Source organism: Callorhinus ursinus, unplaced genomic scaffold, assembly GCF_003265705.2.
Source record: "Callorhinus ursinus isolate GAN/ISIS: 27379988/994484 unplaced genomic scaffold, GSC_fseal_2.0 scaffold4, whole genome shotgun sequence".
Taxonomy (NCBI): Eukaryota; Metazoa; Chordata; class Mammalia; order Carnivora; family Otariidae; genus Callorhinus; species Callorhinus ursinus.
The window spans coordinates 143,199,339-143,222,710 of record NW_027397066.1 but is presented as its reverse complement, the minus strand read 5'-3'; the positions used below and the strand labels follow the sequence as shown (position 1 = coordinate 143,222,710).

At 40.0% G+C, this 23,372-nt stretch overlaps 1 protein-coding gene across 10 annotated transcripts in view; it reads right to left on the bottom strand.

The window, feature by feature from the left end:
* Positions 1-23,372, bottom strand: part of PALLD (palladin, cytoskeletal associated protein) — a 419,708-nt gene that overhangs the window by 205,505 nt on the left and 190,831 nt on the right. For all 10 annotated transcript variants that reach the window (XM_073892470.1, XM_025874433.2, XM_073892474.1 and 7 more), the window contains 4 exons: positions 19,464-19,605; positions 18,912-18,935; positions 6,106-6,225; positions 3,581-3,923 (listed from right to left, as the gene is read on the bottom strand). In XM_073892470.1, coding sequence (XP_073748571.1) covers positions 3,581-3,923; positions 6,106-6,225; positions 18,912-18,935; positions 19,464-19,605 — 629 coding nt within the window. The remainder of the gene's footprint in view (positions 1-3,580; positions 3,924-6,105; positions 6,226-18,911; positions 18,936-19,463; positions 19,606-23,372) is intronic.

Genomic DNA, 23,372 nt, shown 5'->3' with positions numbered 1-23,372 from the left:
GCAGGAATGAAAGAGAAGCAGGGATTTTGTTTCCTATTAACAAACTGAGCTCTATGTTTATTTTGAATCTTCAGACATAATTTGCAGAGAGTGGGAGGCAATAGATATATATGGTGCACTCCGAACAAGGAAAATAATGTAACAAATAGTTCGCAAGTTAGGTTTATATTTATTCCTTTCTCTTTTTCTGTGATAAGAAATATGACTTAAGCATCATGTTGCTTCTTTTCTTCGCACTGTGATAGAAGATTTTGAGTATCAGACATTAAGCCACATAAGTAACTCTCATTTATGAATTTTTTCCTGTGTAGTGTTCTAAGTGCACTTCTGTTCCCACAGCAAGTGGTAAAGTTATGCACTTACTGAACAGTCTATATTGAATCGTGTTAAACTTACACTTGAGGGACAGTATCTGAGACAAAGACACTGAGAGATGCAGAAACCGAAGTGGATGCCAACAGGACACTAAGCAGGGAAACTCGCCCTCAGGCAGGTAGGGCAGACTTAGCTGGAGGTCTGGGAGGGTTGCAAAGCTACTGGTGAGGACTTCAGTTGGGTTAGAAGGGATCAGGGCTGGACTTTGCTAAAGAAAATTCATGACATTTCTATCTTTCCACTTTAGTCCTTGATTTTTTTTTTTTCTTCTCATGATCAGTATTGGAACTATTGAGAGAAAAAACGCAAAGAGATTTTCTTTTTGAAAATGATCTTTCCTCAGGAATCTGACAAGTCAAACATGATTTTTGGGTTAGTTTATTCCAAGAGTAAATGTTTTAATTCCTATTATTTGCCCCCTCCTAATTGTTTCCTATTTGATTACAAATGATTCAGAAGAATGAAATACCATGAATTCCCAAAATATAAGCCTCTCCTTTCATGAAAGGGAATAAAATCACAGGCTAATGGAAAAAGATTAGAGCAATGCATACTTTTTTACTGCCAACAATAAGAGGCAAAATTTCATTTTCTCCCCAATGTCCAAAAAGAAATAGACACGTGTAAGAATGTACTTGGCAGTTACCTGTGGTCCTCATCAATAACTTCAATGCCATTCTGAGTTATTGCAGATGTCATTCCATGGAATGATAGAGCACTCCTCTATCAATGGATACCACTTTTAAAACAATGAGAAAACTTTTCAGAAAATACCACGAGAATACAAAAGGAGTGGAAGACCAGACCAAACAAGTAACACTGGTAACTTCAAAAAGGCAGGATGGAAGAAGAAAAGCAAATAGCGTTCACTTTTTCTTTAATTACTTCCTATTGTTTGAATTGGCACATCAAGCATGCATTTACTTTGTAATTAAAACGAATCCAAAAAAGTATCATACCTCATAAGAAAACTTTAAACTATGTATTTTGAAGGTGTCATCACATATTTTATTTTCTATCTAGTAAACGGCAGGTAATAATACAATATGAAAAGAATTAAGTGATACTCTAAGGATATACTTAAGTACATAAAGATTTGGGAAAAAAAAAACAGCGGTAAAACTTGGTACAAGTAATGTTATTTCTAAGCTACCAGGTTTTGTGATTAGGCACTCTCTGCCTTTCCCTAAATTTCCTCAGGAGGCAGGGAGTAACCCCTTTATGTATATTAAACACTAAAATCCATTTATCCTCTACCTTATGTTGTATTGAATATCTGACTAATAAGCAAATCACGGTGTCACTCTTTAAACTTGTACTTAAGTTCCTCATGTTTTTTTTTTTTTAAAGACTGATTTGAGAGAGAGCGCGTGAGCATGAGTGCGGGAAGGGGCAAAGGGAGGAGAGAGAGAATCTCAAGCAGACTCCCTGCTGAGCAAGGAGCCCAACGCAGGGCTCGATTTTGCAACCCTGAGATCATGATCTGAGCCGAAATCAAGAGTCAGAAGCTCAACCGCCTGAGCCACCCAGGTGCCCCTATGTTACTCCTCTTCTCATTAAACACAGAACTGTTCTCTTTTGTAGACACACCCCACCCTCACCACACACACTAGCATCTCTGTAAAGCAGAGCCATGAGCTGACGAGCTGCTGAAAGTCCCGAGAGAAGAAGGGCTGTAAACGCCTGTTCACAGCTCATGTTTGCTCTCCTGTGATTCATATCCAATTTATGATAGCCATTATGGTAGATACACTTCATTTAATCAAGAGCACAGTCAGGTCCTCATCATTAAAAGTCTTCCCCAGGAGAGCAGGTCCCTCGTTTCATTAAAAGCACTACAAATACATATTCAAAATCCAAAGGTAAAAGGAGTCAGCAGCGGCAATTAATTTTATGGGTTGGAGCTACCAGGGTATAATCCTCTTGTAAGGCTGCCACGTCTCAGTTCATTCTACCTGCTCAGCGTCTCAGGGGAGCCGGGGCACAGGTATTCAGTGTTCACCTGCTATTTTTCACACCACTGTATACACACCTAGGAGCTCTGTTACCTGAAAAACGAGCTTGGCCTAAATGCAAAATGAAGTGCAGGGTAGTAATAGACAGATTTTGGAAACCGCAACACAAGATTGTCCAGAAGTTTATTCTTCTAAAACTGTCTGCCCATTTGCTAACTTAACACATTCTTGTGGCTGATTTATTTGATTAGTCTAACAAGGCTCATGAAATCAGAGTAAACAAAGTGATGTACAAATGTAAGACATTCTAATTGAAAATATCGTATACATTCTAACATTTCTAACAAATGAGCTGATGACAGAGAGATGAGAGTAGGCTGTTCAACCCTAGGGAAACAATAACTCCTAGATTCTGGCAAATTCATTCTCATGGGAACGTGACCTCATAGGTATGTATACATTAAATATGGCATCTCCACTGACTTCTATCAGGGCAGTAATTCAAGTCCATTATGCTATGACAGAACCTATTGAGCTCACTGATTTCTGCCACTCTCTGACATCGTAATGGCTCTATTCATAACAACTCTCTGCTGTGTGGTGCCCATGAAGACAGTTCATGCAAGGTTTACCATCCTAAGAAAATAATGGATGTCAAATATGAAGGTGGTATTCATGGAAATAAACAGTTCTATGGAATTCCAAAGCCAAGGAGGCTGCGTGGTAAGCGGCACTCTTCTTCCTGAGGGGCCTGTTATCTCTGGGTTCACTCCCCTCCTCAGGTTCTGCACACTGAATTTCCATCCTCAGCTTTCAGTCTTCCCAGGATTATCTCTATCAGATTTCCTTACTGATTCTTAAATTTAAGACATTTGTAAATGTTTTTAAAATAGCGAGCTCAAAGTAGATCTCTTTTCCCATCACCTCTGAGGAGTGGCTACATCCTTGCTATACATTGGAAGGCCACACCATGAACAGATATTTTTACAGCTGAAACCAGTTATGACTTTTAGCAAAGGGTACATTTAACCAAGCTTCTCATTTACCTTCTTCATTTTTAGGCATCTTTTATATTTTTGAAGGACACCCCACCCCACCTTGTTAGCAAGGTCACATCAGCCAGGGACGACTTGCCTGCAGAAAAGGCAACTTGCCATATAGCTGAGTCCAGGCAAAAGGCTTTCCCTGGCCAGAAAGGCAATTTAGCAGGGGTATGGAAAGTATTACAAAAACCATGCAGAAATACTCACAGTTTTGGTTTGGCAAGCAGAGGTGGTGGCTCCTTAGTGGGTGAAAGTAGGACAGCTGGTGTTGGAAGAGATTTATTACTGTTCGCTTTGCCGTTCATCAGTCCGTTTACTCCATGGCTGGGATGGACTCCATTTGCTTCCCGCTCAGCAGAATTGAACTGCATTTGAAGGGCTGCCATGCCGAGTCCTAACTCAGGGCTGTTCACCTGCTGGATCTCAGATGGGTTCTTTGAAGCCAACTCAAAGGAACTCGTCTCCAAGATTGGAGGGGGAGGTGGAAAGTGTTGGAAGTGATCATTGTTGGATTCTCCCACTGAGTCATAGTTACAGTTTTCAGTGTTGGCTAAAGAAGGGGGGAGAGAGGAAGAAATAATAAGATGCTATAGTTCAACGGTTATTTTCATGCTGTCAGAGACTACCTGAGAATCCCTTATGCCCCACTAAGTTGTTAAAGAAAAGGTAGCTCCCCTGCTCTCTCATACGATGCACAAGCAAAGCCAACTTGGGGGTCTGGTTCTTCGAAACTGGTTTTCAGGGACTGCTACCTGTTTCATTTCCTGATTGGGCCCACAAGTGGGGAGACCAGCTACCAATTCATTAACAAATTTCAAACAACATCTAAACACAGAAGTTGGTAAAAAAAAAAACAAAAAAACAAAAATGACAACACAAATAATATCAACTAATTTGTTTTGTTGGCTCACACTGCAGCCCGCGGATCCGAATGAACATCCTACCTATGCCTCATGGACATTAGCTCAAATGATACAGGCTTTATGCGGTAGGTAATGGATATTCATTCTATTTAAATCTAAGGAAAGCAGAATTCTGAATTTAAGTAAAATGTCTTATGATCTCATTTATAATGTTTTTCTAATTCAGATGACTGTCACGGCTGTAATCCAGTACAAAAGAAACGGACTCGTTAGCTCTCAACAAACTGAAAGCATCTTGAGATAAGATCGTGTCATCCTTGGATTCCTCACCTTGCCCAGAGCACAGCAGAGCTCCTGCAATGTACTCAAAAAATGCTTACTGAGGTCAACTGAAAGCTCAAAAAATATCTGATTACATTCGGCCTACAGCAGATGCACCCCAGATGAAAATGGGCAATACTGCACACCAATCTTTGCCACATCAACGTTTAGAGCCCAGAGTTTCAGCCATGTTGTTGGAGCACCGCACTCCCGTGATGCCCATTTGATGGGACAGTCTCAAGCCACCTCTGAATCGAACACCGGGATCCTCCCTGCTCTGCAGCTCCAACTGTGGTCTGTCTGTTTCCCATTTAAAGTACTGATTCAGATCCACTCCATCACCCATCCGGTGAACTTTATCTTTCTTTTCTTAATATCTTTCTTTTCTTCTAATATCCTTAAGCCAGTCTTGTTTGTGCCTCTGCTGCCACCTAGCACCAACTTTTCACTTTTCCAGAGAGACCAAAGTGCAGCTTGGTCCTTCTCCCCAAGTCTGTCTCAGCAGCCACGGCCCATTTCTTGATTCCCTATTGTATGTACTATGTGCCAGGCTTGGTGGAAGCACTATTTTAAAAACTACTGTAAAGTAAATAACAGTGATGAGACAATAAAAGTAGGCTAAAGCTAATTAGTAATAGCAGAAAATAGTCAACTAAAGTTATAAGAAAATAAAGGACTATTTTTTGAGTACATTCCAGGAGCTCTGCTGTTTCAGGTTGCCCTTGCTAGTGGTACATTTCTGAGTTTAAAAAAAATATCCAGGGGCACCTGGGTGGCTCAGTCAGTTAAGTGTCCGACTCTTGGTTTCGGTTCAGGTCATGATCTCAGGGTCATGAGATCAGGCTCCCTGCTCAGCGGGGAGTCTGCTTGAGATTCCCTCCCTCTGCCCCTCCACCCACACTCATGCTCTGTCTTGCTCTCTCAAATAAATAAATAAATCTTTAAAAAAAAATCCAGATAGTTCTGAATATTGGCCTTAACAGTATAATACACTGCTTATACTGCTTTAGTTTTTCGTATCAGAGTTACATCCCATTTTCAATGAAATTTGATTTCTAAGGTCTTTACAGCTTCTCCAAGTTACATTAGGTTTATCTTGTATTACTTTTTCAGAAGTTTCCATCGTGGCTTAAACAATGATTTGTTTGTACAAGTCCCAGCTCTTCAGTTGGCACTGCTGAGAACAGCGACCGCACCTCTGATTCAGAGGTGGCTTTCTGCTGTCAGCATGATTCTGGGTTAGCATGAGGATGTTAGGAAACCGGATCCATTGTTTCCAAGACCAAGTTGCATGACTTAGAAAATAGCCCCTTGTGTGTTCAGTTGCTACACTGTCATTATCTTTCTGTTTTTCATCTCCACTTCCATTCCCCCTCCCCCAAAGCCTTTGTTTCATGATGAGACACTGGTTGTTAGGATAACTCCTGGAGGGGCAGCAAGCATTCCTAAAGGCTGAGCTCTCCTCTGGGGTAGTTCTTTGTGCGGTGGTGAACCACACACTTAAGTGCTAAGGAACAGAACCCAGTCCATGTTTTACTCCTCGCATACCTGAGGTGACAATCAGCTGGGCAGTACTGGTTACTGATCCGTAGTCATTTCTTGCCGAGCATGTAAAAATCCCTGCATCTTCGGGGAAAGTCTCAGCGATAACTAGGGTACAGATCTCCTCTGGAAGGGAAGAGAAGAGAATAACTCATTTGAGTGAAACCACAAGATCATCTTGAAGAGGTCAGAGCCTCTGCCTTTCTAAAACAAGCAAATCAGGTAACAAGTACCATACAATCTCTTTACAAAGTATTCACAATAGAGTTTCTCTACACTGAATTTAGCAGTTCAGCACAGGGGCCAAAGCTTTGGCATCAGACTCATCCTTTGTGCCTGAGGCAAGATCAGCCTTGGTTTCCTCACCTATAAAATGAGGACAATATATACCTAATGGGGTATCTGTGAAGATAAATTAAGATATTTGCCAAGGGTATATCCCTGCACTTGGCATGTGAAAGATGCTCAGTAGACACCAGCTCCGTTCTCCTCCTGCCCAGTTTAGTTAAGTATATGCGGAAGTTCCTTCAACTTCAATGCGGCTGCCTTTTCCGTTGGCTCAGCTGAAAAGCAATTAGCGGGGAAAATCAACCTTCTCTGAAATGCTGACAATGAGGAAAATAACAAAATATGTCAATGCTGGGACTGCAGACAACTACTTTGGAAGCTATTGCTACAGTGTGGTGGTGTTGTGCTGTGAAGTGTGAAAAGCCCAGACTTGAAACTGCTACTGGGGCTTGAGTAAGGGTCCTGCCATATCCTGCTTCTGTGACTTTAGTCAAGCCCCCCGAACTTCAGTGTTCTTCTCTGTAAAATGGAGATAATAACAGAAACTACCTATAGGGTTTGGATTAATCATGCCTCATAGAATTAACCATCACAGGGTTACTGTGGGGGATGATGAGCATGACCATGACAACAGCCGACTGTTACAAAGCTCTCATCAGGTGCTAGGTACAGTTACCAGCACTGAAAATAGATTTAATCCTTTTATTAACCTTACAATTAGATGTAATATTATTAGCCCATTTTATTGATAGGAAACTGCAGCACCATAAGGCTAATTAGTTTGCCAAGGTGACATAGCTAACAAGTGGTAAAATCAGAATCCAAGCCAAGTCAGGTTCCAGATTCCATACTCCTAACAACCACCTCTTCTTGTAACAGGCTAGACACTGTGTTTGGGACACTGCCTGGCACATAGTAAATGCTTTACTGCCAGTAAATAGAAACTGTTAGCATTAAAAAGCTAGATCTAGAGTGTATTAACTATTTTTAAATTGAATATCTATATTTTACCAATAAAATAGATATTAGTAAATGTTAAGAGAAGGGATATATTTCTGATTCCCACAAAAAAAGAGACCGTATTGATTATTCCCATATTATGTGGGCAGTGTAAGACTTTGTATTATAGACTTTTTGCAAAAATGGCTTCGATTATTTTCCTCTCTACATCCACGCAGAGTGCAGATGTGTGTAATGTGACTCTGCAACTCCATCAAGTGGTACGATCTATTTCCCCAATCCCTGAATTTCAGCTGGCTGGCCTTGTAAGTTGCTTTAACCTAGAATGCAGAAGTGATGCTGGTCAGGGGTCTTCAAGGGACCTTGCTCACTTCTGTTCTATCTCTTGGAATCCTGCTGAGCTCCAAGGTGCATAAGCCTGTGCTGGTCAGTGAAAGAAGGGCTACACAGAGCAGAGAGATCAACCATTCCAACAGACAGCAACCTAGACTAACTCACTCCCAGCCAACCTTGAAGCTGACCACAGCCACATTGGTAGTCCAACTGAGGTTGGCAAAGCCTGACACAGACCACAGAACTGCCCAGCTGAGGCCAAGCCAAATGGCTGACCCACGGAATTATGAACTAAACAAATGGGTACTGCTTTAAGACACTCATTTAGGGGATGCTGTATTGTGCAGCCATAGTTGATATAAGTGGAGAAGAGAAAATGCTTCTCTACCAACCTCCTTCTCTGACAGACAGTTAAGGGCAAACTTTTCAGACTTGTAGAATAATGGGTCTTCCTTCAATTCAATGATCAGTAATAAAAATTAGTAAATTGTCTCAACGCATAGATTATGTTTCAGACACTGGAAGAAAAAGTACCAGGGGCAGGTTAAAAGTGCTACCTTATTTTTCCCTTCCTAAAAATGAAGGGGGGCACATTGGAGGGGTAGACAAACCATGAGAGACTATGGACTCTGAAAACAAACTGAGGGGGGTTGGAGGGGGGGGGGGTGGGGGGATGGGTTATAACGCCTGGTGATGGGTATTAAAGAGGGCACGTATTGAATGGAGCACTGGGTGTTACACACAAACAATGAATCATGGAACACTACATCAAAAACTAATGATGTAACATGTGGTGATTAACATAACATAATAAAAAAATTAAAAAATAACATAGTATTAAATATTTTTTGGATATTAGCTAAATATATAATAAAAATATAAAAATACAAACTGGAATGATACACATTAAATTAATGAAAGTAGTATCTGGGGAAAAAGATGGAATGAGGGAATAAAAAAAGTGCTACCTTATAAAATAAAAACATTTTTACCTATTAAAAGGATCTTTAAGTATCTCTTTTAAAACAAATAAAAGTAACAAATGTAAACAAACTACAAAGTATAAAGTGAAAAGTCATCCTTTATATTCCATTCATGAATTCCATTCAGTGGCGTTTATTTAATTACAAGTTATTTTAAGTTCTTAATAATGTCGTTGCTTTGTTTCAAATAACATTATTTTCTCTTTTTGAGACGATGGGATCCCTGAAGACTTCCTGTGTTAGAAATTGTGAAAAATATTGGCTCATATTTGGCTCCAGCTTTTCCACAATTCACTGGAATACTTCTGGGGGCAATACAACTTGACCACACTGGGTTATACTGTATCAGGTAGCTTTATATATGGTGACATTGGGCCTCATAAGACTTAAGACGAGCTGACTTTGATTGCTCATTTCATGTCTCACCACTGAGTAATATACGTTTTTGAAATTCTGCGATTGAAACAGACCTTTAAGAGACCCATTTGGTATACCCAGTGCAAATGCAGATTTATATGGATAACACTACATAATTTTCTGGCTTTCTCAATTTTTACCCAGGTGAAAACAAAGCCAATTGGGTTCAATATTAGCAGAATATTTACTTCCAATGCTATAGTGTTGATAATAGCACAAAGAAACATTTATTTATTCAAATTCTGTACCTAGGCTCTATACTGTTTTATAATTTCAATAAGGTGTTTCTATAAATCATACTCAAATTATGACTACATCCTATAAAACGGGCTGTGGTGTAATGGGTAGGAAGGTATAAATTCAGGCATGCTCACCTCTGCTCACCTTTGTCTCAATCAGTGAAGGTTTGAGAGACACGGATACATTTGAAGTACGCAATTATTATGTGATGAAAAAGTTCACCGACCAGAAGAAAAACAATAGGACAAGAGAGAGTATGAGGTAATCCTGTGTGTTTTTGAAGGTACTATACAGAGTTCTTAGCCTTCCAAATGAAGAGGAAGATAAAAAATGTGGAAATAATTCAAGTTGGAGCATCACATAAGATTAACAGTTTGGAAAGCGAGGTGCATCTGGAAAGGGACAAGGGACTGGAATTTTTTTAACTGAATACATATGGTTACAGGAGGAGTTAAAAGTGTATTTAACCAGAGAAGGATAAAACTAAGAATATCACCACTGTAAGGGATTTTAGAGACTGACTAGCCCAAATCTCTCATTTCTTCAGGTGAGGTCCAAAGTGATTCTCTTAAGGTCATGGTTAATTAACGATAAAGTCAAAATGCTGAAATAGTCATCCTGCCTCCCATGAGCTTTTTTTTTTTTTCTCCCTACAGGACAAAGCCTCTCTAGTTGTTCTGCATTTTTTTTCTAGTTCAGGGCACAAGGAACTCAGTGTAAAATTAGTGAGGTAAAGAAAGATTTAGGATGGGAAACAAGTTTCCTGAATCTGAAATTTTTAATTACTCTCACTATCCAAGTAATTTAATAGGAAATTCATCTGCAGAAGGAGATATGCTGTGCGTCCTCAGAAACACAAGATATACTGGAATAGGGCTTGAAATGTGGACATGCTGGTATCAGAAGGAATGAACAGCCTCATCTTTTGAGATTTGGGGAAAAAGACCGTCACGGACTGGCTGTCCTCTGAGAGATGGGCTTCAGGCAGAGGGAGGTCACCTTTGTTCCCTGTAGCAGATGCTGCAGGGAACTAGGAAGTCTTTCTGGCTTTCAGCAGCACCTAGGTGCTTACTGCCTGGGGCACCACTGCCTGAGTCCCTGCACTATCTCTCCAGCGTTCGGCGCTCTCTGGAAAGGGCTTCTCTCAACCTTGGATTATTCACAGCTGAAAAGATGGAGTTTCTGGAGACACTTGGAGAAATACCCATCACCAGTTCAGTAGCTGATAATGCCCTAACTGTAAACACAGACCAAATTCTGTGCCTTGAAACCTACATTCAGAAACAGGATAAACTCTTATCTAGCAGGCATGACGTAAAGCAGTTTTGGAGTGATGATCTTGACAATTTGAAATTTCCTTCTTAGGTTATCTATGATTGTGATTTTTAGTTATGCCATTTTTAAAAACCCTGAGCTTATATATACAGTTGCCCCTTCTAAACCAGAGGGCTCCTTTGAGAATGAAATTTTGTCATCACCGCATCCTTCCATGACTTTGAGGTTAGATTACAAATCCTCGACATGGTCACAGAACCCTAAATGATCAGGCAGCTGCTACTCGCCAGGTTCCTTTTGTGCCTCTCCTCTTCTTTCATTCTGAGCTTTGGGCACTCTGGCTCTTGGGCTGCTCCTTGCAAAGTCACAGACCTTTATGTCTCTGAGCCCTCCAACTGACGTTTCCACCTCAACATGACTTTCTCAGAGAAGTCTTTTTTGATTAGACTTGGTCAGATCCACCACCTGTATTGTAATCTTAAGATGGCAGACTTTCCTTGGAGACAGCGCTCACACCTATAAATAATTTATTGTGAAATGTCTGTTCACTTCCGCTCCCTTGACTCTGGCCTCTGTGAAAGCAGAAAGCATTTGTTTTGTTCACGGGTATGTTGCCAGCATCTCTGACACCGCAGGCTCTCCATAAATATTTTTGAATACATTTATGGATGAAATTTAGATTGCAGGAAAAAAGTAAACAGTTGTTTTACAAAAAGACTGTTTCAAATTTGATTGAGCAATACTTATTTTATATGGGGTTTTCAGGAATACTTCTAGTGCATAAAAGCATAGTCCTGTACAGTTGATAGCTGATGAAACATCTAGAAAGGCCACAAACTCATGGAACAACAACAAAAGAAAAGCATTGGGATGTTCTAGTGATCTTCATGCATTGCTACATCTCAGTGACTTGTACTAGGTAAAATGCCCCAAAGGTTGTTCAGCTTTTCTTCTCTTGGAAAATTTCATCACAAACTGACAATAGGCTCCCATTTTGTTGAAAGAGCATCATGGCTCATATGGTTCTGACATTATAAAAATGAAGAAAGCCATGAGGAAATGAGAGGAGCTAGGTTGTTATATTGCATTTTTATCTGGTAGCATCTTATTTGAACAAAAAGACCTTTAAGACATCTGTAAAATACATTTTGATGAGAAACAGAAATCAAGGAATGACTGCTTATGTCAAATAAAGGCAGTTAGAGGCTTACTTATCTATATTTAAAACTGTCCATTTTAGAAAATGGAAATTTTTAAAGTTACCAATAACTCTATGATACATTTTAATCCATTTTTCCTAAGTGAAAAGTTTTGATGGAATGGAATAAATTACTAGAGACTATTTTTGCTGGTGATAAATTTTTTTTATGGTTACCTAAAATATCTCTCAGAATTCAACCTTGAGTTTCATTCAAAGTTTTGATGTACTTAACACTTGGTTAAATACAAATAATTTTGTTTGCCAAATGTCATAAAATGATGAGGCAGCAAGGATAATATTACTAGGTCCTTTGGGTAGTAAGGGGACATTTTTATAAATGCTTTCCTTCACAGCCCTTATTTGTTTTCCTCTTTGGGGTCCAACCTAACTAAAAAGAAATCCAGCTTTTACCTCCCAAACCACATGGTTTGTCTAAGACAACTGATAAAAAAGAACCTGGACTAAAATCAACAAAATGAGACTCAATGTGGGTAAATACAATTTTCAAAAGGATTGTTTTACAGTTGCAAACTATTAGAGGGTATTTTTATTTTGGGGGGGCTAATTTAAATGCACAGTTTAAGGAGTAATGATAAAACGAACCCCTGTGCACCCATCATTAAGTCTAAGAAATAAAATAACTACCAGTACTTTAGAAATGCCCCCTGTGTGCTCCCCAATTTAATCTTTCTTCTTCTTCTCCTTTTGAGGAGCATAATCAGTCTTCTGATTTTCATTATGTTATGTTTATCACATATGTACCCTTCAAAAAATGTGTTTAGTTTTAAAAAATTGAGTCATAAGCGTAAAGAAAAAAACTTGTCACTGTTCGAGAAAGTTCACAGGAACTATCTTTGGGTATAAACTGGCTTCAACATCCCTGTGAGTTTACAAAAGCCCCCACAGGAGTCATCAGCAGACAATGTCATGACTGAGTCCTGGGAAACCTACGGCTCACCTCGGTGCGGAAGTCTGGCGGGGCTAAGTGTGGGCAGGAACTGGACAGCCAGCATGAATAGTTTGGTGGAGTAAGCGTCCTCACGCTTTCTGTTTTTAAGTTCAATGTGGCCAGCTTCCAAATCTCAGCACCAGATCAAGTCAGAATGGTGGGGGTGGAGGGATGAAATGAATGTTCTTAGCTGAACCAGGAGGCAGGGCAGGGAGGGGAGAGCATGAAAGGCCAAGACAAAAGAGAACTGGGGTCAGGCTTACTATCCTGCCTTTCTGTCATCAGGGTAAAGGTCGAAGCAGTGGCAATGAGCTCTTCGTGATGAAAACATCCATGAGTCTGTCTCTTGCATCACACTACTCCAATCTGGACTTGGCCTCCATTCCTGACGCACAGCTGTTACCCTCCGGCGGGCTCCCTTTGGCTCTTGCCTGCATTTGATCTCCTGCTTTCTAGGTAAATTCTCTTGCTGTGGTAGAGCACAACCCAAATAAAGAGTTGTGGAGGGAAACCTTTGAGACCTTGCAAGTCTGTAAACTCTTGACTACATCTTCATATGGAATCAAAGGTGTGGCAGGGTATAGGATTCTAAGTTGGAGGTAATTTTACTTTAGAATTAGAAGGCTTTGCTTCATTGTCTCTTTGTGTCTAGCCTGACTACTGAGAAGTCCTAAGTCATTCTGATCTTGTTAGTTTTGTGTGACTTGATGTTTTCTCTCTGGACACTGGCAGAATCATCTCCTCATCCTGGATATTCTGAATTTCATGATGCACACTGCTGTGAATTTATTTGCATCCATTGTGCATGCAGTGAGTCCTTTCGATCTGGAAACTGGTATCTTTCAATTTGGGGAATTAAAAAAATTATTTCATTGATAATCTCTTTCCCTCCTTTGTTCTCTCTCCTGGAATCCCAATTATACATGTGTAGTCTATTTAAGCAAGTTCTCCAGCATATTCTAATTTTTTTTTACCTTTGTTCTCTTATATTCTTTTTTGTCTTTCTGCCCTACTTCGTGGTATATATCCTCAACTTTTATTTCTGCTACCAACTTTTCATTCCAAGAACTTTTTGTTTTCCAAACATTCCTCCCCTCTTCCAAAAGCTTTTTAATTTTTACTTCTTGGATGCACTGATTCTCTTATCTGAAAGGAGTGTTGTTTTGTTTTTACATTTTCTTCTCTCTGCAAGTCTGTTTTATCCAAGTTGCTTTTCAGGGGAGTGGCTTCTTTTCTTCTGTATCATCCATGATAGATGTTTCTTCAGAGGTCTTTTCTCTCTTCTTGTCTGACATGGTTCTGAGTTAATTAGGTCTGAGCAAGACAGAGGAGCTTGCCAACTTTGGCCCTCCCGCTATGGTGATGTGGATGGCCTCTTCACTGGAGAAACTCCCATATCACATGTATCAATTTTTCTTTCTCATGGGATGTTCAGATTGCCCAGAAAGAAGTCCTTCAGGCTCTGCCAGGAAAGCAAAGGCTCCGAGGCCAGCATTCTAGAAGGTCAGTTCAGAAGACGACTTGGACTAGGAGCATTGAGAATTTAGAATTCAAAGAGTCACTCCATTTTCTTTTTGGTGCACTCTCAAATGTGCCTCAAAGCTTTCCCTCTCTCCCCAGAGATTAAACCAAAGGTTCTTGGTCCATGGGACCCTAAGTGTCTTAGTAATAGTTTATGGTGCTCCTAAGCCAAAAGATATCCTTAACAGCTTCATTTATTTAGTTATTTTGAAAGGTCAGGTTAAGTATTTAGGTCTTAACAATTTAGTTACTGTTTGAAAAAACAAATTCATATAAATTGAAAGAAAAGTATTATTTTATTCTTAAATAACCACAATTACTAACTAATGAATACATGCATCTGTTGCGTACTGCAGAACTCTAGAGATCAGATGGGGCACAGCCAGCCTCATTTCACGTTCCACATTGACTTTCATGTGGCACTTGCTTTTTATCAACACATACACATCAAAATCTGAGTTTCAAAAAGATATGATGTCACAGAGAAGAATGTGGGGGGCTCTAATGTTGAAACTCTAAACCATTTCAAGTTGGCAGTTGCATCTATCAGATGTTGAGTATCATTGTGTTTGCATCAGAAATGTCAAACACGACAGCACCTCTGTCAGTTTGGTGTGGTGCCCCAGTTCGAGAACCATAGGCTTCACACGACCCACTTTTCTCAACCTACCATCTGAACCTGGACTTGCACTAAGCGTTGAACTATGGACAATCTACTGGGATCTCAAACCTCCTTACCATCACTCTCCTACAACTCAGCACTATAGTACACTTAACAAGTATGATCAACTTCACATTCTGAATCACAGAATCAGAACATGGACTCTATGATCTAAGATCTAAGATGATGGGTGGCACTGGTTAGCAGAGATTCATATTGAAAGTATTCAAGGCACCGTACTTTTATGTGTATAATTTCCCAGCCAGCTAGACACAGTATTTTTAATTTTGCATGCCATTAGACAATGCTATAGAAGTAACTCAATACAGTTTGTGGCTGCTTCCAGACAGCTGAGTAAGGGTCTGAGTATTAAGAGCTGTCAAATGAGTGTTCTGTGCCCTCCACACCACCCCCGCCCCAGACTAGCCTTTGAGGGATTCAATCAGTATAAAGTCAGAATGTCAAAGAAAGAGGCCAGAGCAGGTAATATGACAAACGGATGTTGGTCTTAAGTAAGCTGACTAGCTATTAATTCACAAAACAGTCTGAAAAGATTTGTGATGCAAGCTGACTTCTGTCTAGACAGAGAAGGGAGTGTAAAACACATTAGACAGATACAACACAGTAGTGACAAGAAAAACCTGTTTCAGTCTCTCAATGCATTAGGAGAGAATCTGCTAGTTCCTTCTTTATCTCAATATCTAATCCCTAATGGGGCTATAGCTAGGTACTAGTGAATTTCAATTTTGTCTCTAGAGCTTTAACACATCTTACACATGATTTAAAAAAGGAAGAAGAGTAAAGAGATAAAAAGAATGAAGGAGGGAAAAGGGGAGGTGAAAAGAGAGATTAAGAAAGAGAGGAAGCAGGGGAGGAGAGAAGCGAGGGAGCACCAGACAGTGAGGAGAGAAGAGGGAATGTGTCAGAGGACTGCACGAGAGTAGGAAGACAGGGTAATAAAATCCGAATGCTTAAATATGTTCCTGAATTTCAAAGGCTATTTATGTTTTAGCATTTGGAAAACATCACTTGCCCTAGTCCTATAAAATTTATCTCTTTCCTCAGATGTATTATAGTCATGTCTGTTTTTCTTCTTTCCACTTAACAGTGGCTAAAAATCAGCTATCTGGGAAGCCAGTTCTTACATCCATTTTATATGGTTGAATAAGTTCAACGGCCTAATGGATAAAAAAGTCAATCAGGTCATTTAAGGAAAGTACACAGTTCAATATATATTTTGTTTTTTCCCCCAACCATGTCAACAGTCAACTTCAAGGTCAATGTAAGGAAAACATCTGGCTACTAATAAAAGAATCATAATCATACCTAGTACAATAATAATCAAGCATGCCAAAACATTGTTTAAATACAAATATGTTTTAACATTTGCTTGTTCTGAAGTTCTCACTCATAACAGCTCACATGAACAGTCACTGGAATAGCCATTCATGTGTTTAAAGTTTTGTTGTTTTAAAAAAAATATAATCAAGAATTTTATTTAACTCTACACACCAGTTGTAGATTTCTGGAAGGAGAGAATTTTGATGCTCTATTTAAAAAGACCAGGGAACAATTCCAGTACTATAGTAAATATAATTATGGAGAAATTATCAAAGATCAGAGAAAACTAGTTATGGGTTTTTTTTAAGATATTTTTAAAATTTATTTATTTGACAGAGAGAGACACAGCGAGAGAGGGAACACAAGCAGGGGGAACGGGAGAGGGAGAAGCAGGCTTCCCGCTGAGCAGGGAGCCCAATGTGGGGCTCGATCCCAGGACCCTGGGATCATGACCTGAGCTGAAGGCAGATGCTTAATGACTGAGCCACCCAGGCGCCCCTATGTTTTGTTTTTAATAGCTCCTGCCCATCTACAAGGTATTTTTTCCCCTGTATTGACAGATTTGGTTGACATAGTTCTGTACCAAGAAATATTTGTTTTCAGCAAATTCTGTTGTTATAGTTGGAATGGAGGAGTCTGTTTTATTAAATGCTTTCAGATCGAACTGAAGGAGAAAAAAATAAAATTCAGTGAACACGGGGAGGAGAAACTTTTCTATTGCTAGGATATGCAGCTTAAAAGGAAGGCCTCCCACATCTTGTTCTTTTCTTCATGACTTTGCCTGTTAAAAATCATTCTAGAGGTCATTTTATTCCAGGAAGCTGCCTAGAACTAATTTTATTAAGTAATCCTGATCAAAACTATATTCTAGAAGCAAAACAGCAAATCACAATTGAAAGAGTGTGTGGTATGAGGGCTAAAGAGGAAGAGGGATGGAAGAGGGGGTTGGCAGATGTTTCTACTCTCCCTCCCCACCCAAATTTACCCCTTCTGAGCCAATAGACTGAGTGTTTTCAATTTTCAAACACGTACATACTCAGAAACTAAACTACGCAGCTTCTAACCAGTGTTGTGAATTTTCGGATGATGGTTAGTTTAGGATTTTCCAACAGAGATCATCAGAGATATTTCATAAATCATCACCACCTCTGTAGGGGATGACGATGGTAACAACACGATGAAAAAGAGTTGCATAAATTTGCACAGAATCCAAAACACAACATCAAAAGCAGTCCTGATCTATTCCAGTAGCAATGCTTTTAGAATTTGTGGCCCAAAATGTTAGTTTTATTGGTACATAAAGTATCAAAAGGCATAAACCGCCTATAGATTTTTCACACAAACTTTTCTGTAGAAAAAGAGGTATCTGGCTCCTACTTTTGTATCTATCGATAAGTCTATTTAGAACAGTAAACCCCAAAGATGTGCCCTAACGTCTTAGCTCATGCAGTAGACTGAGTTTCAGAAGCTCCATGTATCAGGGAACCAGCATGATGCCATTCTATATAAAGACCTATCACAGACAAAATATGCCGTTGTGCATTTCCACATTTTGGAAAGTAACTACAGTATTCGATGTGGTGACTGACACATTAGGTGGGACAACATATTCTAGTTGTAATCATGACAAGAAGGCAGCAGATCAATCCCCATTGTTCTCTGAGGATGCTACTCAGCATCTTTCAACCTTGGGATCCTAAAAGGATCACACCCTACTTTTAATGGCCCAGAGCTCAGCTGTGAAAGGTTCAGGACGAACCACAGTAATCTGACCTGCAGTAGCCCACAGAGAACCTTCACGTTCCCCAAGAACAGACAGAGCAAAGCCTTGGCTCCTAAGAGCCTGCTCGACCCTGAGGCAGAGGCACAAATCAGTTTTTCTACCGTTAGCCAAGGAGTCAGCAAAACTGGTTATTTTGCTGATGGGAGAAATGCAAAAGAAAGTAGTCTCGAGGAGGGTATCCTGTGAAATGCACAGACAAAAATTTTCATTTCTTTTGCAAACATTGTTGTAGTTCATGGGGAGTCATAAATACACAAGAAGTCTGGAGCAGGGGAACAGTCGGACCTGGCGCTTCTGGATAACATAGCACTCTGATGAGGTCAAATGACCTGGTAATTAAGAGAGATCCTAGGGCAAGATGACTTTCTTCATGCTTGTAGAACAGTAAAAGTTTACGGCTCAAGGGACATAAATGAGAAATGCCGGTGGTCAGCAGCTTTGCTTACTACATCTTTGGGCTGCTCTCATGTGAGACAGTTCTAAGCTGGAGGGTCGAGCCATTAGTAGGTTTTGGTCCATAGAAGTATGTAGCAGATGGTTCTTTTCTACTGGAATTTTAGGTGGACGTTTTTTCATCATGAGCTTAGTTTGCTTTCTGAATATAAAAGACTATATTTAAAAAAAGCCGTAAGTCACCGAGCTTGACCTTCTTGTCTGAATAGAACTTAATGTTTTACTAATAAAGAAGCTGATGTAAAAATGCAGTGTACAGACCCCATGATAAAGAAGATATTGTCTTTAAGGGGGTTTCGTATTTCCAGGGAACTGCGAAAACATTGTTCTGCTTATGGCTTTAAAACTGAAACAAAGAACTATTGAAACCCAAAAGATACATTACCAAAGAAAAAAGAGCTTCTTACCAGGTTCAGCTGTAGATCTAGGTTCTGTTTGTCACATGAGAAAAAAATAAATAAAACGGAGTATTAGAATGGGGTTCCGTTAATAAGAAACCTACCTATCTTTTCACTATTACTTTGTCCAGGACATGTCCGTAGGATATAGGGAACTCCATAATAGAAAAGATAAAGTGATAATAGATCTATTTATATTTCTATAAATACAGAAACCCAAATTCCAGTAACAGCTTACACTAGGAAGTTTTTTAAACCACAGTTCATAGAAGGGCTTATAGGAGGCTTGTAAACCTCCTAAAATTATTTGGCCAACTTTGAGTTCAAATGTATGTAACATTTTTTCTGGAGAACATACAACTTTATTAGACTTTCAAAGGGGTACACAAATGACCACCACGACTTTAATTTACTGGACCCCGCATATCTGCAGATTATCTGGCCTCACTACTCTTCGAAAATAGAAATCAATTCATCTTGAATGACTAAACCCTTCTTGGTTTTCCTGAAGCTTGAGAGAAGAAAATGGACAGATGTGGGAGAATGGGCACCTCTCCTTACTTTTCTGGAGAATTCTGAAATCTGGAGAGTCTTGAATTTCACTCCCTTGTCGGAACCACTTGACCTGCAAAGGGGGTGCTCCTCGGACCCGGCACTCTAGAACCACCACCTGACCCTCGGATGCTGCTATGCTTTGCAGTTCCTAAAAATTCAAGGAAGACACTCCCCATTAGACTTTGGTGCACTCTTACACAATTTCAGAACAGAAAATAAAGCTTCCAAATCTTAGAGGGGAAAAATATGTAAAACTTACATTATAAAATAATTACCACTAACTCAGGTAAAAATAGGCACCTTGAAATCCATCAATTGTTAGCTTTCCATAATCTCCGTGTAATGAGATTAGTAAGGTCTACCACTGGGGCTGTGGACATTTTGGGTCTGTCTGCAAATTTACTGACATTTTCATATTTATGGAATTTTATGGCAATGCCTGTTACCTTTCTCTATCTACACTGAAGAGTTAGCTGGTGGAATGCAGACTTCCTAAAACAATTATGTTCCATATGAATGTAGATTCCTGGGAAAACCAGACAGGAAGAGAAAAAAGGCATAATTTGTTTTTACATGCCCCAACTTTTTCATGTTCTCCCCCCACCACCACCACCATCTCTGCCAATGAGCTTCCTATGTCAGGTTTATTAAGATAAGGGGCTTGGGGATTTTCTCATTTTGGAGTTCTGAGTAAAATAATAAAACCTGCAGTACTTCTCCATTCGTGACCCTTATTTCCTCTTCCCTTGCAATTACCCTTGTTGCCCCTAACCCCACTCCAAGTCCAGACCAGTAAATTTTTACAGTGCAACAGATTAGAAATTAATTTGGCTGCACAAATGCAAAGAGGTAAAGCTTTTATACTTGTTATTCAATATCAAAAGATTAATAGTCCCCTCACAGATGTCCTCCCCCTGCCTTCCTCCTCCAGGATTACTTAGCAGTAGGGCCTACTTCAACTTTTTGACTCTTGCAACTGCTGACTTGAGAGTTTGAGATCTTACATAGGTGATGTAGAACTCTTAAAATAATTCAGATATGACAGTAATTCACCTACACGTCAACCAAAAGCAAACAAATCCCCATTAAGAAGTGTGTGGTCTTTTCTGGTTTTGTTTGTTTATTTAAGATTATCTGAAGGGACAACAAATGGTGTGCTGGGAAAAAACAAATGTTGCAGCAAATGGGCTGCAGTGAGTGTGGTAGAGCCCTAAGGAAATTCTCAGAGTCGACACTGTTGGCAGAAGAACTATAAAAGGCTAATGTTAAGTCTGAGAAGGCATTTGATAATAATCTGGGTGGTTAACAAGAATGCTTTTTTTTTTTTTTAAGTGAAAAGGTTAAAATTATTAACTACTTCTGATTGCATTCTGTCTCCTTATTTTTAAATGTAGGAAATCTCTGGTTTTAAATTGACTTTTTTTTACTTTGTGACTGGGTCCAGAGAAGAGCTAATTTACAGGATCACAGCAGGAAAAGTGTCGCTAACAGGGCCCAGGTTGTGTGGATTAATTATTAAACACTTCCTGGGTTGTCCAGGAAGTTGCTCATGGTAGATTTCAAATGGTACACAAATATTTTTCATGATTGGGCTTTCGGGCTCCAGAGGAGACTCTGATTTATTCCTAGGATTGTGTGTTTTGTTCAAACGTTGGAAAGTCAGAGATAGAGAAAACGGGTAGACGCCAAGGACCCGAAGCAGTCAAAACTCCAGAGTTATTCCAGGATTACAATACCACTCAACCTGGAGCAAACCTTTTCATCTTGAGAAAAGCCACAGCTAAGCAGAGTGCGCCATTAGGAGAATCTTCAGCGACACAAGGAGGAGCCCTGAAGGAGACTAAGAGCCAGCCTTCAGAGGTTGCACATGGCAATCTACATCATCCACTCAGGGTAGAACTGGGGACCCCTGAGTGTTTTAGGGTCCATATAAGGCTATCTCCTGTCATATATCAAGCCCACCTGATACTGTGATTCCTTGAAGGGGCCAAACTATTTAGAAAGAAATGCAACATAAGGCTAGTTGCTCTCTTGTCTCCCATGAGTCTCTACTGTCCCCAGTCCCACAGTCCCAAACCAGCTCTGCTGTCCCAGCTAAGCCCGGTGGCCTGCAGTCAGGAGCACGGCCTCTGCCTCTGAGCAGCTGTGACACCTGGAAATCCTTATCACAGCAGTATGAGGAAATAGATGGGGCGCCTGTTAGACCGGCAAAGCCCACCTGACAATTCACTGTCACCATCATGCCCAAGAGAAAGACCAAAAAAAGATGCTAAGGGTGACAAAGGGGAGGCTACTTGGAGTTACAAAGGAGATGAGCAGATTTATTTTCTAAACCTGCCCCTCCAAAACCAAAGCCCGGGCCCAAAAGGAGCCAGCATAGCAGGGAGAGAAGATACCCAAAGGGACAAAGGGGAAAGCAAATGCCAGGAAGGAAGGAAGCAATTCTGCAGAGAACAGAGACGGTCTACAGTCTAGACACAGAAGGCAGAAGGCACTGGAGATGCCCAGTGAGGTATGCTCCACGCTGCCACTCACTCTACAGTTCGTGATTTTTTTTTTTAAATCAACCTTTATAAAAATACAGAATTATGTTTCATTTTTCTTTTTACTAAGTTGTGTGATTAGCACAGAGTATGTTTCCCAGTTTTCTTCTGGGGGAGCGGATACACCACTAATATAGTGTCAGTGTCTCAGGATCTGGAATGCAATGGAGGAACAAGGTTTTTTGTCTAGTTTTTGAGGCTTTCTCTTGGTGCCCAGGAGGAGTTCCGTACCATCACCATATGCCAGGCCACAGTGGGGCAACCCTGTGGGGAGGGAAAGCAAAATCTCACATCCTCTCTATTTGCTTAAATCAAGAGGTACACTGGGACCCCAAAATCAACATCAGAGAACACAGACTTCCTGGTGATGATCTGGTGAAGCTGCTTTTGAAAAGCTCTAAAACCACATAGCAGCTGAACTATCCACACCACGGGAACATCTGCTATTCTCAGCATGAAAGGACAACTTCATGGATGACTGCAGTAGCATTGCTTTCAGTGGTCAGGTTTCTTTGTTTTGTTTTTTTTTGGTACTTTCAAAGTTGTTGTCAAATAAAATCATTTGTTGCCCGTGTCTTACACTAAATACCCTGCTTACAAAAGACCTTTAATAAAGCTGGATCCAGGCTGGCTTGGAAGGAAAAAAATCATTCCCTACAAGAAGACAAGCAAGATGCTCTTCTCTACTGCCTTGCACAAGTTTTATGGATTTGCTTTTTCACATCTGTCTTTCGTTTACTTGGCCTAGATTTTTGTAAAAAGTGTGAGGTAGGAGTCCAATTTAATATTTTTTTTTATCTCTACTGAAGAATTCATTCTTTACCCAGCAATCTGTAGGTTTTTGTATCTATTGGAGTGTCTGTGGACTCTGATCACCTGCCAATTTGTCTGGTCTTCTTCAGCACCATACTATCCTAACTACTCTACCTTTACAAAGTCTTGACATCTCCGAGGACAAATCCCATGCCTTCCTTACCAGCATCCAATATTCCTTCTTCAGGAGTACCCTGGCTATTTTTAGACCTTGTTTTCTTAGAATCAAATTGCCAAGTTCTACATCAAACAAATAAAACAAGGAACCCGCTGGAATTTCAGCTAGATCTGTATTAAATTTATAGGTTAATCTGGGAGTCATGACTTTATCATTTTTCAGTCCACAGACATAGAATCTCTCTCCACTTATTTGGGCCTTTTAGATGTCTTTCAATCAAGGTTTGTAATTTTCTCAAAAAAAAAAAAATACACCACATACAGCCATTTCTGAGTTGAGCAGTTGACTACTGAAATGGATGTCATTCAGTCTGGCAATGCAAAACACAAACTTGGAGAACAAACTGAATGTTAGTCCTTTTTTTTTTTTTTTTTCTCTAAA